The following is a 22422-nucleotide window of genomic DNA, read 5'->3' on the forward strand; positions in this document are numbered from 1 at the left end:
TGGTTACTGTCTTACAACTTGCCTACATGCTGATGTGTGAGTGACTTTGATTCACATCCCCATTTCCAGCATTTTCGAGTGAGGAAATTTAACTTGTCTGTCTGGAATCCCAAATGCAATAGCTACTGGGCTCCTTCATGCAAATAAGAGGAAATTCTTTTTCTCCTCAAACCTAGTGTGAAATCCAGTCCAGCAGGCAAATTTTGAGAAAGTCCAGTAGATGGTACCCTCAGAGGCCAGTGGAAGAACTATAATAAGGGCAAATCATAAAGTCCTTGTAGAGAAGAGGTACCAAGCTGCAGGTGAGGACATCTGCAAAGCCTCCCATATGCCAGTGGCTAAAATAGAGGCATATTTGTTGAAATAACACAAATTTACAGGAATTTGGGCATCTTCTAGGGTACAGAACAGCCAAAAATAAGTTTGAGGACCTACACTTTAGGGGACAGAAGGGGCTAAAATCCTTAGTTCCTCTACAGATACAGGCTCTGTGTATCTTTCTTTGTTCTCAGAAAGCGCACACCAATCCTTTTCCGTGTCAGACATATGTTGTTTGTGCCATTTCTCTAAAGGTTGCAAGATGCCCAGATATTGTAACAAACTAAACCATAAGACTGCACACAAAAAAATGTATTTTTTCCTAAAATTCAGAAATATGTCAAGTATATCTTAAAACACCTAAATACACAACATCCATGTGAGGCTCCTAGCATTACAATGGCGAACAAACAGCACAATTATTTATGTTCACAGGAGAAAAATTACCTTTTCAGGATATCTGGATTATCATATGTGAGGTAGCTGCGACCAATAAACTGTGGGATTTCAATTGCTTCTGTGATGGCTGAAAAGCATATAAACAAACAAACAAAACAAAACAAAACAAAACAAAACAAAACAACAAAAACCCACAAAACAAACAAATAAAACAAACCCCACAAACAAACCCCACAGACAAACCCCACAAAAACACAAACAACAAAAACAAAAACAACAACAAACACAAAACAAAACAAAACCAAAACAAAACAAAACAAAGAAAAGAGAAGTCTGTCAGATAGCTTACATGTAGATGGAAGAAAAAAAAGACAAAACTATTTTATTGATTTACTCCTGCAATGGTAGGTACCGGCTGGTGGGTGGCACAAAACTGAGCTGAACTCACAGCCAGTTTGTATCTAAGTGTCAGGGCAGTGGTTAAGGCAGTTTAAGCAGCTAGCAGTCCCTCTACTTATGGCCTTCATGCCACAGGCCTAACATATTGCCCCACCATAAACGTTAGCACAGCAAAATATGAGGTACTGGGAAAACGTAGCAAATTTTATTTTTGTTCCTGTTTCCACATCCCTTGATTCTCTGTGTGGTTCAAGCCACCCTTCTGCCAAATCTTATGCATTAACCACCCTTTGTTCTTCATCTAAGAAACTCCTCCACAGCTCTTAATGGAGGACCATGTGGAGAGCACGTGCTGGGACCCCTCAGCCCTGCAAAGCAAAGTTGGGAAGAGGCACAGGCAGCCTGTGAGCTTCCCATTTTTTCCTTCAGGGTACATGACTTTGCACAGAGCAGCTGCTGCCACACAGGGCTTACCCCTGGGGAGTAGTGCAGGGGAAGGTTAACTCTGGGGAGGCCATACAGGGTGCCCCTAATCATGTTAGGTCTATTAAAAGCAAATGAGACTACGCTAAAGGCTGTATGTCAAAGGCTGCAAAGCCTCATGGCACATGTATTCGACATGCTGCATGCAGTGCTGCCTCGGGGGTGTTTTGCTCAGAGCCTCCCCATTGTTCCCCACACAGCTTCTCCCATTTCTCTAGGCACAGCCCCTGATACAGCTGTGGTTTACAGTTGCTGGGATGGCAGCATGCACCGCAAACAAACCTGGAGCTGGAGTACTGCTGATGGAGGAACCTTCAGCAAAATAACTCACATGTGTGATGTATATCATTGAACATCCCTGATACACAGCCTTTGGTAGGCTATGAGCACTGGCACGAGCAAATTTTCTTCTGAGTGAACATCCTACAGTTTGCTGCTGAACCCTCATAACTGACTACTGCATTAATAAAAGCTAGTTTTATAAATTCCTTAAAATAGCTGCCTTCATCCAATTTTCTTCCTGAGAACTAATCCCTTCAACCCACAGCTAATCCCATCTATATAAATGTCAAGCTTTTCAGTGCATGGAAGCTTGCTTTCTTTGTGCAATGCAGAGAATGGCTTGGCTTTAAGAGCTCACTGTAACACAGATATGCAACAATTGGTGTAGACTGCCAGCCAAAACCAGCAATATGAAATTTAGCTTCAGTTGCCAAGACTGAGAATTTTAGATAGTGACAAATGCCTGTTTCCATCTGTGCTGAAATCACGAAAGCTGCCTAATGTGTCTAAAGAAACCACCACAGGCGGTCTCCAGCCTGCAGCCTGCCAGCATCACTGTAAGATTGCAAAAGTCATGTTACACTAGCAAGGACATTCCTCACCGGGTCTGATGCTTTATCCACTGGGCAGTCTCTGACCACGGTGGATGGTGGTGGAGTGTGAAAGGAATCATTCTTCCCCACGACATCCCACACCAGCCCCAGAGCCCCGCTGCGCCTGCCTTTGGCAGGAGAAGGTGTCCTTGCCCTTGCTGTAGCACTTTGATTTCTTCTACAGAGCTTGATGGGCATTTATCTCTGCTTGTTTTTTTCTTATGCCCTTCACTTGCTGCATGGAATTTGACCAGAGAAAACCAAGTACATTTTAGCAGCACCCTTGATGCATGTAGGGTCTTTCCAACAGGCAGGGAACAGGGTCAGTAAGGAGATCTAGGACTAAACACCTTCACTCTTTGCTCGTCGCAGTTCGGTGGAGAGGCACCTAAGCTCTCATGACAAGGGAGAGTGAGGTCTGAACTGGAGGAAAGCCTGCCCTGCCCCTACAAAGCACTCAGCCGGCTCCTGTCCCCGCTATGTGAGTGTGGGGACCACCTCTACAGCCACTGCTCTGCACTTGACAGGTGCTCTGGATACAGTTTAAAATATCAACAGAACAAGGTTTAAGGAAGTACTGTATAATCCCAGAAAATATTTTCACTTATTGACTGAAGCTTGCCAGGCTGAACAGAAATCCAGCATCCAGCTTGCTGGAGCAGGCACAGACACACAATGACAGAGCAGTTTTCTTATCATTTGCAGTACTTACTGTTTAGGCAGTAGCTTCCACACTCTGCAGTGAGTCAGCACAAAACAAAAGAAGAACATACTGGTTTTATTCTTCTATAGCACAGAAGCTTCCTTTCCAATGACTGTCCAGTTTCATGTCCACCTTTTTGCAAATGTGTGATGCCTACTTCCCTGTTGCACAGGCAATTATAACCACCTATGAAGGTAGCACTCTTTTATTAGTGGTTTTCCCAAGTATTTGTATTTGCCCAGTCAAAACACAGGAAGGTGTAGACAGGCATGACCAGCACCAAACCCTTTACCTGTCCTAGTTTTCAAATCCCAGGAACTGTCCACAGTTTCTGTGGGGATCTGCTCTAATGAGGGCAAAGCAACAGTCTTCTGTTCCACTCCATCTTACAACTAAGTATAAAAATACCTTTAACTCTCCTCACAGCTTGGACAAAAGATTTAAAACCCAGCAATGCCAGCAAAAACTCTATTGAATCCTCAGCCAATGAGCCATTATGTTATAGATCAATATCTCATATACCTCATAATAACACCATTTTAGTTGCATAACTTTGGAGAATGAGGTGCAGTCTCTCACAAGGACTTTGGTTTTTCAGAGTATGGCATTACAGAAGCCCACGAGCAAACAAGATAGAGACAGCACCTTCAGCCTGTCACAGACCCTCTGGATGTGCAAACCAAAACCCTGTTCTGACGGAAGAGCAGACGCACACATGCATTCTGCCTTAACTGTGCCTACACCCTACTGAAGTGACCTGAGGACTATTTTAAGAAATCTACTACAGGTTTATCTGAGCTGTCTTGGACTGATGTTCAGGGGGAGGGAAGGAGGGACATTGATGCTCTCTGTGCATCCATCAGCAAAACCTTGGATTTTCAGTGCTAGCTGAGGCTGCTCAAATGCAGAGGGGCATTTAGGAACAGCAGTCACAGGCAGCAGGAACAGAAGACAGATGACTCGTGTTTTTAGACACTCTTAAAAACAAATTAAGGTTGGATTCACATAGGAAGCAACACCCAGGATCCAGCCTAAGCGAAAGGCCCTTCAGACTGTCTCTACAAGCCTGGGCACTCATTCAGGTTATGACAGGGAGGAGAGCAGCGGCACATCAGCTGAGCAGCAGCTCTCCCAGTGCCACTGGGCAGCTCCAGTGATGGGCAGCTCAGCCCACTGCCTTTGGGGATTAGCACAGGTCAGGACCAGACCAGCAGTGAGGAGCTGAGGCCCAACCAACATGCCAAGGCTCATTGAACAGGCCAGAAGCCACACACTCAAGCTGCAAAGTATTAACTTGTTTTGACTGAAGACCTTAAAGCAGCCTTCCAATACCAAAAGGTGACCTGCAGGAAACCCGGAGAGGGACTTTTTACAAGGGCATGTAGTGATAGGACAAGGGGTAATGGCTTTAAATTGAAGGAGGGGATATTTAGGTTAAAGAAGAAATTCTTCACCATGAGGGTAGGGAGGCACTGACACAGGCTGCCCAGAGAAGCTTTGGATGTCCCATCCCTGGAAGTGCTCAAGGTCAGGTTGGAGGGAGCTTTGAGCAACCTGGTCTAGTGAAAGGTGTCCCTGCCCATGGCAGGGGGGCTGGAACTAGATGATCTTTAAGGTCTCTTCTAGCCCAAACCATTCTGAGATTCTATGATTTTATAACTCCTCCTGGAGATCTCAGTGTTGCTGCAGATACCATGTCGAAGTCAGGATTTAGCAGCCTGCACATACCTAGAAAGCCAAAATTTTAATTCTGCCTCCTCCCCACAGAGAAGCCAGAATAAATGACGTTGCTCCAACTATTAGTTAGACCACAAAAACGTAAGCAAAGGGCTTTATTGCATTGTATTTTAATAAAATGGTTTTGTTCTAAGATATTTTGTATTTTGGAAGAAAAGGCCAATCTATTCATCAACCAAAACCACTACTTTTAAGTTTGTGAGAAATGAAGGAGAGGGTGAAGACAATAATGTCAGTCAGCTCTTCTGAGTTCCTGTTACATTACAAACGCTTCCCTTAGGAATTCTTGAACAAGCGTGACAGAAAGGAAACATCTCCATCTAGTGGAATAACCTAAAATGCATTTCTTCTAAACATGCGATCTGAACACTTTCCTGAATCTAAAGTTTGAACTATTACAGCAGCTCTGAGGAAAGAAGAATAATGTGCACTTGGGCAGGTTTTCTTCCTTGGTGGTCTTCATTAATGTACCAAGGCACAGTTTTTGCATATGGTGAAATTACCATCAGAGTAGTCAGTGCCTAAAAAAGGACTTTCTATATATGAGAACAGTCCTAGGGAGTATAAAATTACAAGGGTTATCAATGCTTATGCTTCAGGATGTAACATAATCAGTGGTTGGAGGACGTTGGCAGGAATTCCTCCTTTGTATAACACTGCATAATTAGGGAGGTGTATGAAGTGTTGAGTGTTGGCCACCACAGGCTTCCAGATACCAGGCTGCTATCTATAGATCACAGGTCTGTGCTGGGATAACAGTTATGATGTTCCTAACTAACAAAATGAATTCTTCCCTGGGTAAGTGGGATGTGCACAGATGCAATGGGACCTCTGGTTTCTATTTCAAGGAATGTGTACAACAGCAGTTGTAGGTGCTAAATCTCTCTTATTTTTGTGATCAACTCTGGATCTCTGATTTTAAATGCAGTCATTGTTACCTTTTTGGCAATGTTGCCCATCAAAGCCCAGGGGACAGTCACATTCATAGCTGTCCTTCTTGGGAACACAGGTGCCTCCATTTGCACATGGTGAGCTGACGCAGGGGTGGGCAGCATTTGCTACGTTGACTCCAAAAGTAAAATCACGTTTCACATCAATTGTCCGGTCATTCAAGATAATCTATGTGTTAAAAGGAAAAAAAAAAAAAAAAAAAAAGGAAAAATTCATGCTGAAACCTAGTAATTTTTCAGTATTGCAGTGCTAGTCAGAAGACTTCTCGAAAGTTTTAGGCCCTTCAACATAAGAAAGACATTGAGGTACTAGACAGAGTGCAGAGAAGGGTAATGAAGCTGCTGAAGGTTCTGGAGCACAAGTCTGATGAGGAGCAGCCGAGGGAAATGGGGCTGTTCAGCCTGGAGAAAAGGAGGCTGAGGGGAGACCTTATCACTGTCTACAATTACCTGAAAGGAGGTTGTAGCATGGAGGGTGTTGGTCTCTTCTCCCAAGTACCAAGAGATAGGACTAGAGGAAATGGCCTCAAGGTGTGCCAGGGGAGGTTTAGATTGGATATTAGAAAATAATTCTTCCTAGAAAGGGTTGTCGGGCATTGGAACAGGCTGCCCAGGGAAGTGGTGGAGTCACCATCCCTGGAGGTGTTTAAAAGGCATTTAGACAAGGTTCTTAGGGACAGGGTTTAGTGCTAGAGTTAGGTTATGCTTGGACTCGATGATTCTGAAGATCTCTTCCAACTGAAATGGTTCTATGATTCTATGATTCTAAAAGACTTCAAAGGTAAGCCTCAAAACTTGGTCAAGGCATATATCTTGTGATGACTGTTTTCCAGTTGCAGAGGCCCAACCCATTCTATTGCTCATCCTGACCCAGTGGAGATGAATTTTTGTGTTTTGTGGCACAGGCTTAATCAACCCACACAGAGTGAAGCTGTGCAGGATTTACCAGTTGTGTCTGAACACCAGCACAAAGCTTCGTAGCACAGCTGTGAGCTAGGACTGTAAAATTAGATGTGTACTGCTGTGTACTGTTTCTGAGCTCAGGAAACCACCCAGGAGACGCATGTTGACAACAGAAATACTAAACTTTTTCACATTTTCTATTGCTTTCTGGTATGTCGTCTTGCCAGAAAGAGTGAGAGTTAAGAATGGAGAAAAAACATGACTTCACAAAATTGTTTGTATATAAACTGAAGAGAATTGTTAAATGTTGGGGTTTTTCCAATGTGACAGCAACATATGTTTTCCAACACAAACCATAATTTGTATATCTCAGCTGTTGTCTTGGCAGAGAGATTACATGTAGATATGGCTTCTGATCTCAGCCAAATCAAAATAAGAAGCCCATCTTCACAAAAAAAAAAATGTTTTTAAGGCCAGAAGTAAGAATGGCAACAGTTACTTTGGCTCCTGCATAACTCAGGCAATGTACCCCAGGGGGTGGTCTATTGCAGGGACAAATTGCATTAACCGTATACTCAGTTTGAAACACCAATAAACAGGTTTATCAGCAGAAAAACATGCAGTCCTATCATAAAGGTGAATCAACAAAGAATCCACTACCTTTTCAGCTTCTTTCTAACTTCTGGCTGTATTGTCCCAACTGTTAACAAGCCCTCACTCTTAAAAATGTGTCTCTTATTTCCAGACTTAAACTTACCTTCAGCTTCCAGACATTGTTTCTCATTGGCCTTTCTCTGCATCATTTTGGAGCCAGGTACTTAAAGAAATCTCACCCTTGTGTAGGAACTAGCAGACTACAATAAAGTCACTTAACCTTACCTGTGTAAAATAAATATGTTCTATACATAGTATGTTTCCAGTACTTGTTGATGTATGTAGCTTTATTTCTATACAATTACCCAAATCCTACTATGTGTGAACACAGCCGACAACTAGTGCCCAAAAGACAAGCAAATACTGCCCCTTGACATCTCATTCACATCTCTGGGAAGGTAAATCCATCTTCTTATCTACATCACAGAAATAATCAGATCATACTCAGCATTTCCCAGTCCTTATCAGTGCCTCTGTACTCTGCTTTACCTTGCAAGTGTGACCTATGTTAATTGCTCCTAGGCTTCCTCTCTTGCACTCCAAAATGCACTGCATTTAATCAAGCCGCCTTTCCAAAGACATTAATGTGATGGACCTGTTCACATCACTATTACTCACTCCTCCAATTTTCTTGAAATTCATGTTTTCTACTAGTCAGCTGACAAAAATAGTAAAAAATGTTGGACCAAGTGATGAAACCATTTACATTGAATTGTGATTACCTTTCTGCCCTTGATCAATTGTTCTGAGATGCATGATTAATTTTGTTGGTTTTTATAAAAATTTGATGCAATAATCCACTAATTTAAAACTCTTTCAGGGCTATCCTTTCACCATTATCCAAATTATTTTAAGTATGCCTAATTTATGGAAAGCAAATGTTAGATAAGTTTGAACTTTCTTTTGATTACTTATTAGGACTTATTATGAATTTACAGATCTATTCTCCAGAAAAGAATCACACCCATGCAAAGCTGACCCCACTGGAACATCATCCCTAACGTCTGCCAGCAATGAAAAAGATCATCTCCATTCATGTGCCCCATATAAAATTGTGAGAGGGGAAGGCAGTGAGGGTGTAACTGCTGTCTGGTATAAGAATACATTAGCTGGACTGAGATCCACTGCAATTCGCAGCTTCTTTTTCACTCACTACTCTATTGGTTAAATCAGACAGCTAAAAGCTGCCTTGAATGCATACCTTGAAGTATTTGAACATTTCTTTTGTTCATTTATTCATATATGGTGCTGAAGGGCACTCGGAGGGTTCTCATGTTGTTATAACTTCATGTATTATTCTGAACTTGATCCTATTTGACTCCTGCTCACTTATTTGTACAGTATGGAAATTATGGCAGTGATAATATTTACAGAATCACAGAATCACAGAATGTTAGGAATTGGAAGGGACATCGAAAGATCATCTAGTCCAATCCCCCTGCCAGAGCAGGAACACCCAGATGAGGTTACACAGGAAAGTGTCCAGGAAGGTTTTGAATGTCTCCAGAGAAGCAGACTCCACAACCCCCCTGGGCAGCCTGTTCCAGTGTTCTGTCAACCTCACTGTGACGTTTCTTCTCAAATTTAAATGAAACCTCCTCTGTTCCAGCTTATACTCACTGCCCCTTGTCTTATCATTGGTTGTCATGGAGAAGAGCCTGGCTCCATCCTTGTGGCACTCACCCTTTATATATTTATAAACATTAATGAGGTCGCCCCTCAGTCTCCTCTTCTCCAAGCTAAAGAGACCCAGCTCCCTCAGCCTTTCTTCATAAGGGAGATGCTCCACTCCCTTGATCATCTTGGTTGCCCTGCGCTGGACTCTCTCCAGCAGTTCCCTGTCCTTCTTGAACTGAGGGCCCCAGAACTGGACACAATATTCCAGATGTGGTCTCGCCAGGGCAGAGTAGAGGGTAAGGAGAACCTCTCTGGACCTACTAACTACCCCCCTTCCGATACACCCCAGGATGCATTGGCTTTCCTGGCCACAAGGTCACAGTGCTCGCTCATGGTCATCCTGCTGTCCACCAGGATCCCCAGGTCTCTTTCCCCTATGCTGCTCTCTAATAGGTTGTTCCCTGACTTGTACTGGAACCTGGAGTTGTTCCTGCCCAGATGCAAGACTCTACACTTGCCCTCGTTATATTTCATTTAATTTTTCCCTGCCCAATTCTCCAGCCTGTCCAGGTCCCACTGGATGGCAGCACAGCCTTCTGGCATGTCAGCCACTCCTCCCAGCCTGGTGTCATCAGCAAACTTGCTGACAGTGCACTCTACTCCATCATCCAAATCATTGATGAATATATTGAATAGTACTGGTATTTACTGGCTATTAAAGTTAGAACGGCTTTTCAGTGTGAAATATGTGTTTAAGAAGTTTGTTGTGGGCTCCTGAGGTGAAATCCTAGATTATTTTGAATATTGCCAGTGGTATAAGGGCAGGTTTCCACCTAAAGTATACACTGGATGAGATGGAAATAAATGCCTCCATTGCGTTACTCTGGGCACATACCTTCTGGATGCTCCCACTGAAGGGCCGGAGGATCCCTGAATTCTTCTTCACAGCATCATAACTAGGGACTCCACCAATAAATATTTCAGAGCTGCACTTTATCTGTGTGAAAGCCCCCTGCAAGAAACATAGGAATAAGATTTTATGAAAGTAGCTGCAACCATGCTTGTATCTTCAGATTAGTTTACATTAGATGTTATAGCTTGCTTTGATCCCTCATTACTTCTGTTAATTGCATTTCTTCGTACAATGCTCTCAAGAAAGCCACTGCAGGACACTCTCTACTCACTGTGTTTTATCCTAATCACAACTAGCTGAAAAATCTCAAGTATTTCAAAATGGGAATACTGAAGGAAGAAAGAAAGGAGACAGACACATTCTGACTTCTAGCTCTATTTGCAATGACTCGAGGGACATTGATGTGAATCTAGAACCAGAATGAGGTTCATAAATTTAAAATCAGAGCAAAGTCCATGGAACAGAGACACATTTATTGTTTACAACATCTGAAAATTTTAACCCATAGCAAAATATGGGGCCAAATGGAAAAAAAAAACCTGAGTTTGCATCAGTTACCAGAAGCAGTTGCTCAGGATACCTATGGAACCAGTCAGGATCCTGGAGTAAACTGGAAGAGGTTTAACAGCTAAGAATGGGAACTGGAAGATGTTTAATAGCTAAAGGTGGGATAGCTGTGTAATTTCAGTCCTATAGAAGCTCCTGTGTTTTATTAGTCAGCAGCTCCCAGTCAATCTCCATTGCAGCACTTAGAGAAAAAAAAAAAAGAGTCTTCTACATTGATCCAGCTATCTAAAGAAGTCTCAACTGCTTAGTTTGAATGTTTACCACTCAAATCTGTTTCTTGACAGACAACTGGAATATCAACTTATTTAGATTTTTCAACACTTCAAACACTTTCCTAGTTTGCAGAAAAAGCTGCGGATTCTTCTGCTAACAGAATCTAGAGTTGGGGTTTCTGGCCAGACTTTCCACTAGGAGAGAGTAAAACACATTTTCCAAGCAGTTCTAACCTCAGGTTCTTGGGATTAAAAAAGCATGTCTGTGTATGCATTTGAATGTTTAGAGTGAATACCCTGCTCTGTACAAGCAAAATTTCACATCATTAAAAACTTGACCTCTTGGTGAGTGAAGAATAAAATAATAAGAATAAAATAATAAAACTATCTGGCTATTTCGGCCATTACTCTTCCTGAAAATTACTTTTTGAAGGAAAAGACAAAGAAACTATTATCTCTTGGCCTCCTTTTTCCGCACAATATACAGAGAAATGTAAACCCAAGACTTTCAGTGCATAATGTCTGATTTCATCTTTCTCCAGATGATGCATTTAATAGTGCATACATTGTTCAACGGACTTAGCCACAACCAGCAAATATCATGAAAAGAACCGCAAGAGCATGTATGAACCAAACATGAAAATGTGATTCTAGATACGTGGCAAAAGCAGGTAAATTGTGGTTTCGGCTGCTTTTACAGGATCCCTGTCCTCAAAGGGAAGACTACATGTGCAAATTTCCACTTTGGGGCTCATAAAATGTTGTTCTAATGTATATACTTTTTCTGAGCTTATAAGAGCTTTAAAAGCAGCCTGTGTAGCTTTCTACTAAATCATTTTATAGTCTTAGCAGCTGTACGCATGACAACCCATGCGGTATGCTCACCTCTGCCATTCCTTCCACAGGCCTTTGTTTGTCCACTTGTAAGATACCATTCTTCGCTGTGCGAGACACTCGCAACTCATGCCATTGACCCAGACTGACAGGTTCTTCACTCCTGTTTTAAGGGGAAGAAAACTGTCAAGCATTTCATGCTTTGCCTTTCTGATATTTTCAAATATTGTTGTTTTTCAAAAACTCAGGTCCTCTGGGATGATTTTCTAAATAAAAAACTAAAAATAAATCACTGTGTTTCTTTCCTTATAAGGAAGTAACAATTTCTGAGTCCAGTCAACAAAGGAAAATAATACCATGTTCCTGTAGCAAATAACAAGCACTCTGCTTTTACTTGTAAATGAAAAATTTCTATAAACAGCATGTGTTGCATCTACCCCTGAACTATTTTTTTCGCTCAGTCATTTATAATGCATAAAGACAAAATTTTTGTCTCAGCTGTACAACCTTATTTCACAATGACATAAGTCTGGAGATAAAGCTTCTCACTTAGTGGTCAGTCTAGTCTCACATTCTTTGTCCTCTTTAAAATCCAACTTTGTTTTGGCTTTATCAGCTCTATTTATGCATCCTGTTTCACCGACATTGTGCACATACACACACAAACACACAGCCCATCTGCTGTATGTTAAGGGGAAGTAACTAAAATATGATCCTAATGATGTGATGAGATCCTGGCTAGGAACAATAATCACCAGTTATGCAAAGTATTCACCAGTCTCAAAGGAAGCATTTTAAAACTGTTCTTACAATCTTTATTAGTTCAGCACTAATATGAATCGCAATCGGTATAAAGGAAAAAAGCAAATTCCACTTTACAAGTTCTACAGAAGTTTGTATCTTGTTTTCAAAGGTCATTTACTACACTGGCTAAAAGATTTTGTGACTAAATGTTATCTTGCAGCCTTTCTACCAGGAATAATGAAAACTTGTGTTTGATTCACTGGTTAAGCTGGAAAAATCAGAAACTGCCTTATCTGGGATACCCGGAGACTTTCTAGCTTTCAATCAAAAAATACAAAATTGTTTTGAGTGAAAAAAAGTTTTGTATTTTCAGTCTACTTACATATAAAACTGAAAAAATATATATTTCAAAATGAAATAAATCTTTAAAAATGTGATTTGAAAGAGTAAATCAATAGTGATTCAAATGCTGATTAGAAAAGGTGTGTCATTTTTTCTTTTTTTCTAAACAACCAACACGAGCTTTGAAATCTTTTTATTATATCTATTTTGCTCCTCAAAACTTTTTCAAAGCCCATTTTCAACTGTTTGGGCAAAGCTGACAATATTACTTTGACACTTGTTACAGAAAATCCCATCAAAACATTTTGCAGAGCAATGCCATTCACTTATCCTTTTCCATATGTAGTGGCATTTAGGGTTTAACTAACTTGGGTGAGTCAATAGGTAACAGAATTTAATAACCTTGAAGGAGTCATATATACATATAAAGGAAGCAGACAGTTTGGGCTACCTAATAAGTGGTAATACATACATTTTATCTCCTCTGCAGAAGAGGTCATCATCATGCTAACCCTCCTACTCTGCTACATTTAATTACAATTAGGGATGATGAAGTCATAAGCATAGTTATCAGTTCTAAATTGCACACTATTTCTCGATTCCCCAGGCTTTTTGAAACCAGCCTAAGCTTGGTGGATGTTTGAATGCTTCTGGCTCTTCAAGTGCTGTAGGTTAAGGGCGACCTTTCGGTGCATAAACTGAACCATTCACCAAATGGTGAATATCTTGATCCTGTGAATGCTTGGCCAAGGGAAATCCCAGGAGACAACAAATTCTCCTCTGATGTATCTTGGTAAATAGCTCAGGTTTTGCATCCGTCTGTCCATCCACTTGGCATTTCTGCTTCTCTCTCTTGTGCACCGTCCCAGGACACTTCAGGCAAAAGCTTCAAAAGTGTCAGATTTCCTACTGTGCTGCTGACACAGGTGAATGAGCTTGCCTCATCCTTAATTATAAAGACATTATAATTGTGTTCTGATCATATTATAATATTTAACAGCCTGGTCCTATGGAAGAGATAGTCAGGATGACCAGAGTTATATCCCTATTTAGGACAAAGGGTAGGCATGAAGCAGTATGGTGAAGATCAAAGCAGACTCTTAAGTGGATATTGGCTAAGCAGGCATGAAAAACAGGGTATCTACCAATCTTATTTAATCACTGACAGAGCTGATGACAGAGTGCAAGATGCACACCTTATCTAGAAAAAGGACCTGAACAGGACATCTCAACAACTTTCAATGAAGCCTGCCAGACTCATGAGTCTCCTCCATGACCCAGCTATCACACCACACTTTTTCCACAATGCACGATATCCAATTACAAATAGAAAGGCGCATTTTCCACTTTCCAGGCACATGCTTGTGGCTCTTGACACTTTTCATAAGCCAACATGTCAGTTAAACTTTAGTCCAAGGTGTTCTGAAACATTATTATGTTGTTGGGGGGTGGAGGGAGGGACATTAGGTCTACTTTAATGTCTTACAGTTGCTAGTAATAGGAATTAGGCAGCTGTAATCAGAAAAAGATTGGCAGCTGTTGTAAGAAGAGCCATCTTGGGTCAGAGCAAAGGTCTTTGACATTAGCTATTTCTGCTTCTTTTCAGCAAGAGAAAAGAAAAGAGCAAGTATGGAGTGATTCTTCCCTTGATATATCCTCCCAGCTTCTGGCAACTCATCATTTAGCAATTTCCTGAGTCAGAGGCTGCATCCGTACAATTGTGTTTGATCTCCCTCAATGGAGCTTTCTTCAAATTTGTCTGATTTTTTTTGACCTATTTATAGTTCTGGCATCTGTAACATACTCTGACAATTAGTTTCCACAACCTATTTTTATGGTGGCTGGAAAAAAAAAAAAAAAAAAAAAAAGAGTCTTATTTTCTTAATCTGCTGGTTTTTTGGTTTGTAATTTCACTGGGTTCCTCCTAATTCTTCCATATTGAAAAATACAGAATAATCATCATATCCCTGTCATTCACAATTTAAAAATCTTTATCATACCCAACACTTTATTTTCCAGGTTGAAGAACCCTGTTGTATTTGTGGAAGATGTTTCTTTCCGTTTCTTTCCCTCCTCTGTGTATCAACACTACTTTTTTTTTTTTTTTTAATTGATTTATTCTGAAATGAAGTGACCAGAATAGCAATAATTTTTCAAGATAGGATGCATTGTGGATTTTTGAAGTGGCATTGTGCCTTATTCCATTCCTGATAATTCTCTGCATTGTACTTGCATTTCTGTATTCTTCTCCAAGCCATTAGCTGTTGCTTCCATAGAACCATTTGTGATGACTCTAGGATCTTTGTCTGACAACACTAGCTGTATTGCCACAGCTGTGGATTGATAGGTTTGTGTATTATTTTGCATTTGCTCCCTTGAAATTTCATCTCTCACTTTGTCATCTGAAAGGGTTTATTTGCTTGAGTCCTCATTTAGTGGAAAATCAGTACATTTCTCCTAATCACAATATAGGCAAAATTCCTGACATCCATCCACAGGGAACATAAGGCACGCAAGACTTGCAGGCACTGTACACATTTTCCAAAAGCTTTACATAGATTATTTATAAATATTATGTCAGCCTGCTCAAACCAACAGTGTCTTGGACCACATCCAAGGTGCTGAGTGCCTCTGTTCAGCCCATTGCCTTTCCAGAAGAGCCCAGAGGACAGCAGCCTGGAAACTGGGCAGTCTGTTACACAAAGAGGGAGAGTGAGCACCCTTTTTGAGGTATTTCATTGCTCCTATACTAGGCATCAATTTCAGGGTGTGATGAACCTTTCTCAGAATGTCTGCCTTTGTCTGGGAGCCTGGATGACTTGTTTAAACCATATAGTTGTTTCTTAGGCTGCTTAAGTTAGGTAATTTGGATATTAGCCTCAGGTACCCTCAAAAAAACAGTGCTATGAGGAAAGAGGGGACCTGGCGATATACCTTCCAGTGACACCTCCAGCCTGGAACTGGACACCAGGCAGGAGGATGCTCACAGCAGTGCCAATATTGTGCAATCCTGTGGCTAGAAAGTATATACATAAAATATTTATAGATCCCCTAATAAGCAGTGATACCATGTTGTGGAGGTAAGAAGGGAATTTCTGCAGTGCCATACAGAAACAAAAGTAGTATCTGCAGTAAGCTGGTGTTATGACATGGTAACACTGATAGTAAAGCTTTGAAACACCAATTTATGTAGGGGGAAAACCTTCTCCCCTTGAATACAGTTCTAGTGTTCCTTCGCTTCCTTAGAAGAAGTAGGCATAAGAGATGGATGGGCTCCCATCCCTCATTATAGGCTATTACTCTTTCCAGCCCACTCCTCTGCTGGATCAGTACCATGACACTGTTGGAAAGGAAATACAAGCAATGCTGTTTACCTGATAACAGCCGTTCCTGAGCCACAGTCGAACCTGAATTCCACGTAACCAGCCACCATGTTAATAGAGAGGAAGTCCTTGCTGTCTGTGTCATAGCTGTACAAAAGGACACCAGTCTCTAAATCTGGACGAAATGTCATCTCAAACTCCATGAAGGACAAGTAATTTTGTGATTCCAAGGGCCAGGGTGTGCTAGCAAATGACTTTAAGGACTCGTTGAACTGAGGTATGGCCAAGGTGAGTGCTGGAAATACAGAATACACAAGAAGGTCACACGAGGCTCCAAGGTAAGGGATTGATTGACTCCTACCAACCAGTGTCAATTCCTTTCGATAGGTGTTTGAAGCTAATGTTAAGAAATAACAACCGAAAAATTTCACCTTCTAAATTAAAATTATTTTTTTTATCCTAACCAACAGTGCTTCCCTTCTTAATCCCTTCTTTTTCCAGGAATCCGTTTGTATTATAAAGCTTTGTGCTCTTTTTCTTTAGTGACTCACCACGGTGTTTTCAAAGTAGCAAGCACGCACACAATGGGTAGTGGCATGAAAAGTTTTGCAGCACAGAAAATAATGCTGTATGTATTTGACTATTTGTTTGTACCTCTGTGATTTCACCAGGAATTTGAGATTGGATCCCTTACATTTCAGAATACAGAACTGACATCAGCTTAGGAGAGAAGTGGGGAAATTTTTAGAGTTAATGTGCAGTTGTGGAGGGCTACATTATTTTAACTTCTGAAAACTAAGTTTAGAATGCTTAATTATAGTTAGTTTAAATAAGTTAAGAGGCTTGAGAATCACTGATTATGTAGGAGCTGCGTGTAGCCCCAAAGCAAATGGTGGGGAAAGGTTTCATTATGTGATTTTTAAAAGATTAAGAAAAAGTAGTCTTTTCAGTCAGTGTAATAGCATAAGACCTCCTTGTATATTGTTATGTGGAAAACACATTGAACATTAAATAACACACGCAAACAAATACAGGCATTCTCTCACCTTCTTCACAATGATGACCTTTAAATCCCAGAGGGCAAAGGCAAATGTATGAATCCGCTTTGTTTGCAGTACAGGTACCACTGTTGATGCAGGCAGCCTCGTCACAGATGCCACTGCTACACTCACCTAAACACAGAGCCAGAACACTGCTTCATCAGAGAAGTTTGGCAAAGAAGAAATCTGGCTGTTGATCATTGCTACTAAGTAACAGAATTTGCTCTCCTGCCTAGATTATTTCCCAGTTTTTTAAATGGTGTGCAATTCAGAAAAAGCAACATTATTTTTAGGGTTGATTTTTTTTTTTTTTTTTTTTTTAGTAACAGACCAGAAAGATACCTTAAAACCAGCAAAAATTAGTCCTTCTTAGCAAACGATGACATTTGTAGCTTTCAATAATTCCATGGATTACTTTTTTCTTGCTTTTGTTCCTGTCTTTATTTTCTCATAAAATAGAAATCTCTCCAGCTTGTTTACAAGCACTGTGACATGTTTAATTTCAATTACCTTAAGTGCTTCTTTGTTCACTCCAAGTTCACACCATTGTAAGCATGGAAGGTGTTAATCAGCATCAACTAATCCTATTAACTGAAATGAGGTTGCCAGCCCTCTTGTTTGCATTAAAAGGGATCCATATCATGAGCATATGGCTTTTTAGGAGGCATTTCTACCATGCTGGCACATCAACTAAAATAACAAGGAGATGATTTCTTCTTGCTGGAATTAAGCTGAAATTGTTGTATGAAACTGATTTTCTTATTTACTTCTTAAAAATTATATCTGTAAAGTTAGGCTATGCAGTAGTCAAATGAATACAGCAGTCATAACACAGAGCTCCAGGCCTAACCCAAGGAGCACAAGGAAAGTATACAAGTCTGCTGAAAGGCCATACATACTCTTTCTACATGTTAGGGAACAATTAGCCCTTCAGATGGCTGCCCCATGCCCAGCCATAGGAGCAGAGGTGCTCGCAGTGCTCACGGAGACATCTTTTTCCCTTTGAGGCTGCACTGTAATGGCCATGGAGAACCAGAGAAGGACAGGTTATCTAGTCTCTGAGATCCTTCACATACTCATGAATTATTGTGATGGTGACAGAAAGAGCACTAGCTCTGCTTTATAGAGGAAGAAACAGAGTCAAGACGTGGATAAACAAGGACCTAGTGTATCGATTTTGAGATGCAAACAGAAAACTAAGACAAGGCTCATCTTTACTGCATCTACTGCTACTGTGCTGTTGGTCAATGGGGACAGTATGTTCAAACAGACCAAAGTCAAACAAAGTATTTGAGAAACAGAAAAGTACAAGGAAGATGACAATAACAGGACAAGTCAGAGGCTCACTGGTTTGAGGGATAGCTTGAACTGCAGAAGTCTTGGTATTTAAGGACAGGCTGCTCTCATAATATCTCAGTGACTTATTGCTGCCTTTGGGCTAGCACAGGTGACTACACTGAAAAGGGAAATCACAGGTCTGATGGCTGCATCTGCTTTGGTGCAGTGGCAGATGAGGAAGGAGGGAAGGGGCCACAGGAGCACAGGAGCACAGGGTTCTGCTGTGCCTCCTCCAAACCACGAGCACTGCCTCATTCATCAGAGCTTGCAGTCTGGTGGGACTTCTGCAGCTGGTAGTGGTGGAGCAGGGGTAAGATGGACCCTTCCCCTCCCCACCCTCAACTCTGCAGTCCAGGTACCAGAGCACCCCTAGTTTATACACTATGCTAATAGAAAAGAAACAAAAGACTAGCCAGTAAAAAACATCCCTAAATCATAGTATAGTTCATGGGCAATCTATTTATTTTAAGCTTGAATTATACGGCATATTGTTTGCAAGTCTCTCCTGGTATAGGTTCATATAAGCATGTGCAGCCAGGTAAGGATACTAAGTCTCTATCACTCAGTTTTGAATCACACATGGCAGCACCCAGCATTTATTTTTGTTGATGTTGATTGTTAATGCAGTAGTAAATAGAGCATTCATGGACGGGAATGAAGCTAGCTGTAACCCAAAAGGCAATAGAGATTAGGGCTTGGAGAACTTCAGCAGAGCTTTCATCTATTTATCTAAACTCCACAGATTCTCACTCTATCGTGAAATTACTCTCTGCTTCCAAAGTCTGATTCTTTTCAGCATCTGTTTCTTGGGCCACTTTTTTCTCCCCTATATGGCACAGAAGTTTGTTCATGTTATCTAGAGAATACAGAGCAATTGTTAGGAATTTTCTCATTAATCAGTTCCTTCTTGAGATGCCAAATGCCCAGCTATCGAAAAGAAGAAATATGACTTTGTGGCTGAAGCATGGCATGGAGTGCTCAGTGATACGGCATCTATTTCCTGCCTTTACCACTTGCTTTCTGACTTGGGTTTACTCTTAGTCTTAAACTGTTTACAAAGGGAGGTCATTAAAGCAAGGATTTTTATGCCCTACCTTTTTTTCAATGCCCATTGCATGGATGAAATTGAGCTTAATGAATAAGAAAAGACTAGTTAATTAACTCCCCTACTTCTCTATCTTTTTATCTGTGAAGGGGAGATAATGTTATAATACCACTTCATAGATTTATTCCATGGTATTTTTCAAATGTACTGAAAATGAAAATGGATGGTCAACAGGAAAGCTTATTTGCCTCATCAGTAACAGGGTTTCATGGTGTAAAGCCCTGTGTAATGGCCACAGCACTGCTGTGGGTCTGAAAGATCTCTGTGTTGCTTTAGACAAACGCAATGATGCCTTTAGGCCAAACACATTTTGTTGTGCGCATAGTGTTTTAAATACAAACATAGTGAACACACTATTGATTTCTGATGATATGACTGTGTCAGTCAGAAGAATGAAGAGGCATCCTGAGAGACGCTGGCAGAAATACTGGCACAGAAGTAATAATATCGGCAACAATGTCTGCTCATGGGAACTGGTTTTGGTATTGTGCTGGATAACTGTGTCCACAAGCTGTTTTGGTATACTTCAGGGATGTTCACTTGTACAATGTGATAAAACTCTCCTACTATAGACCCAGCAAAAGCAACGTTCAAAGGCACAGAGACATACCATGCTAAAAATAGAGACCACACCTTCCATCTCTCACATCTGGACCACTCCTCAGTTTTTTTCAACAGGCAAAAAGAGTAACCCTGGTTTATCACTGATTAAAGACCCTATGCCCCTGCACTTACCGACATCAGCACCACTGAGAGCTTTCCCCAAAGGCCAAGGTCTCATATCAATTATCTTTCCGTTGATGCTCAGTGACTGAACGCAGCCCTGAAAGCCACGGTTGGTGCCTGCAGCTCTGACCAGCCAGTACACGCTGGGGGCACCACCAACATAGAAGGGAGTCCGGAACGTAATTTTACTATATTGGCCCTGAAGGGAAAACAGAGGATGACATGATGTAGAACAGATATAACACAGGACAACTAATTAAGCCACACTGTGTGTAATCAATTTTTTTTCTCCACAAAGAATTGTGTCAGAGGATACGCAGGTTGCTCATCAGTAATTCCTTTCCATTAGTCATTCCTCTACTCAGTCTGTCATTTTGGATGTTACTTTTTGCACCCAAAACCCATCATGATAATATAGACTATTTCATGCAAAAAGAAAAGCTTAAAAATCACTATGATCTGAGGAGGGATAGTGATCTGTCTTTTGCTGCAATTTCTTCCTTTACTTTTGCAAAATTTGTTTGTCTTCTAAACTCTAAGTACTAAGAGACACAGACCAAAGCAATCGTGCCTTTTGGAGAAAACCCAGCAAGTGCTTAGTGTTGGATAATATAATAATGAAAAGACAAAAAACAACAGTAAAAACCATGTCACAACTACAGTTTCAGTGGGTTTCTGCTCACTTTGCTGGCACAAAATTTATTTCCCATCTTTTTTATTTTTTTTTAAACCTTAACCTGCCTATATAAATATACAGAATCACAGAATCACAGAATCGACTGGGCTGGAAAAGACCTCAGAGATCATCGAGTCCAACCCTTGGTCCAACTCTAGTCTGTTTATTAGATCATGGCACTAAGTGCCATGTCCAATCTGAGTTTAAAAACCTCCAGGGAAAATTCATTCATACATGTATGAATTTACTAACACTGCCATATTGCACAGGAAAGGAACCAAAAAATCCATCCAAAATTAAACAGTATGTTCTGGACCACTGGGTCAAACTGCGTGCTATTGTATGCAATGGAGTCATAATTCCTTCCATAAATTGATCAAAATATGTCTTTTGCCTCTGAGTCACAGGCTGTTTCATAACACCACTGCCCTTTATAAGAAAATATTCAGAACCCCCACATTTACCTATGTGTCCTTCTGTCAGCAATGACCTTGAGCCTGAAAGCTCTCCAGATTTTTCACCCCTGCCCTGCCTCCCTGGTATTTGTAACAATAAATTATATCCACATAGCCTATATTTTGCCAGGATAAATAAGCCAATGTTATTGAGTTTACAGGTGTTCACTGCACAGTGCACTGCAGAAATACATTGAACATCTCCATTTCAGCAGGGAAAAAGAATTCAGGTGGAGCCTTTGGTGAAAGAAAGTTCAGATGTCCACAGGATTTCATGGTGAGCTTATGCTAGGGCTGTGAGCACACAGTTCTCCAGCCTCCTTGGTCTATCAAGCTCCAGTTCTCTTGTAGGCGCTCTCTAAGACCGTTTAAGTCAAAATGAAGCAGGTCAGAAAGGACTACCACTCTGCTGAGACTAACCCAGGTCATTCTACCTAGGAAGGGCTGAGGAGAACTCACAGGAGCAACAGTACTACAGGAGCAGAAAGTTCTGGTGAAGAGCAGCACCTGGAGCAAGTAACAGTTTTTTCTGGCATTTCTGCAGCCAGAAAAATGTGTGTCTACTGTCAAACTCTTCTTTTAATAGACTCTGTGGACCATAACCCCTGTACCAGCCCTTTGTTGCACCTTCTTTGACTTCATCTTTCTTAGCTATGGGTGATCATGGTCATGCATAACCAGATGAAGTCTTACCAAAGTGCTGCACAATGGCATTAGTCTTTACTGGACATATCTCTCCTGATTCACATTTGCCTTTTTTGTGGCCTCATAGCACTGGTAACACAGCAACATGTGACAAGACATTGAAATCTTTTCCTTTGACATTTTCAACTGATGAGAACAAAATATGCAGCATTTTTTTTCCCTTCAGTGACTGCACGTGTAAGTGTAAAGCAATAAGATGTCTGAGGCCACTTTTTTCAGGGCTAGGGATGGCATGCTTATTGTGGCTATCAAAGAGAAGAAAAAAGACATCTGAAACAATTTGCAACTGTCTTTTTTTCCAGTGCCTTAATTTCACTTGTGTTTTCTGGCCTGGCAACAGATGATCAAGTGAAGACATCTTCCTTTATTATATTTTATCCTGTCATCCTTATATGAAATTTGTT

At 40.9% G+C, this 22422-nt stretch overlaps 1 protein-coding gene across 3 annotated transcripts in view; it reads right to left on the bottom strand.

Moving 5' to 3' along the window:
• The window catches only part of EGFLAM (EGF like, fibronectin type III and laminin G domains), a gene marked incomplete at both ends in the record, with an annotated part of 75903 nt that overhangs the window by 4848 nt on the left and 48633 nt on the right, over positions 1–22422 (bottom strand). For 2 of the 3 annotated variants that reach the window (XM_080362381.1, XM_080362380.1), the window contains 7 exons: positions 766–844; positions 5853–6033; positions 9934–10050; positions 11616–11727; positions 16025–16268; positions 17020–17145; positions 20192–20381. In XM_080362381.1, the coding sequence (XP_080218507.1) occupies positions 766–844; positions 5853–6033; positions 9934–10050; positions 11616–11727; positions 16025–16268; positions 17020–17145; positions 20192–20381 (1049 nt within the window). Of the gene's footprint in view, positions 1–765; positions 845–3186; positions 3211–5852; positions 6034–9933; positions 10051–11615; positions 11728–16024; positions 16269–17019; positions 17146–20191; positions 20382–22422 lie in introns of all 3 variants that reach the window. The other variant, XM_080362379.1, reaches the window with a different exon arrangement.

The sequence above is a fragment of the Nesoenas mayeri genome, assembly GCF_963082525.1.
Source record: "Nesoenas mayeri genome assembly, chromosome: Z".
Lineage (NCBI taxonomy): Eukaryota > Metazoa > Chordata > Aves > Columbiformes > Columbidae > Nesoenas > Nesoenas mayeri.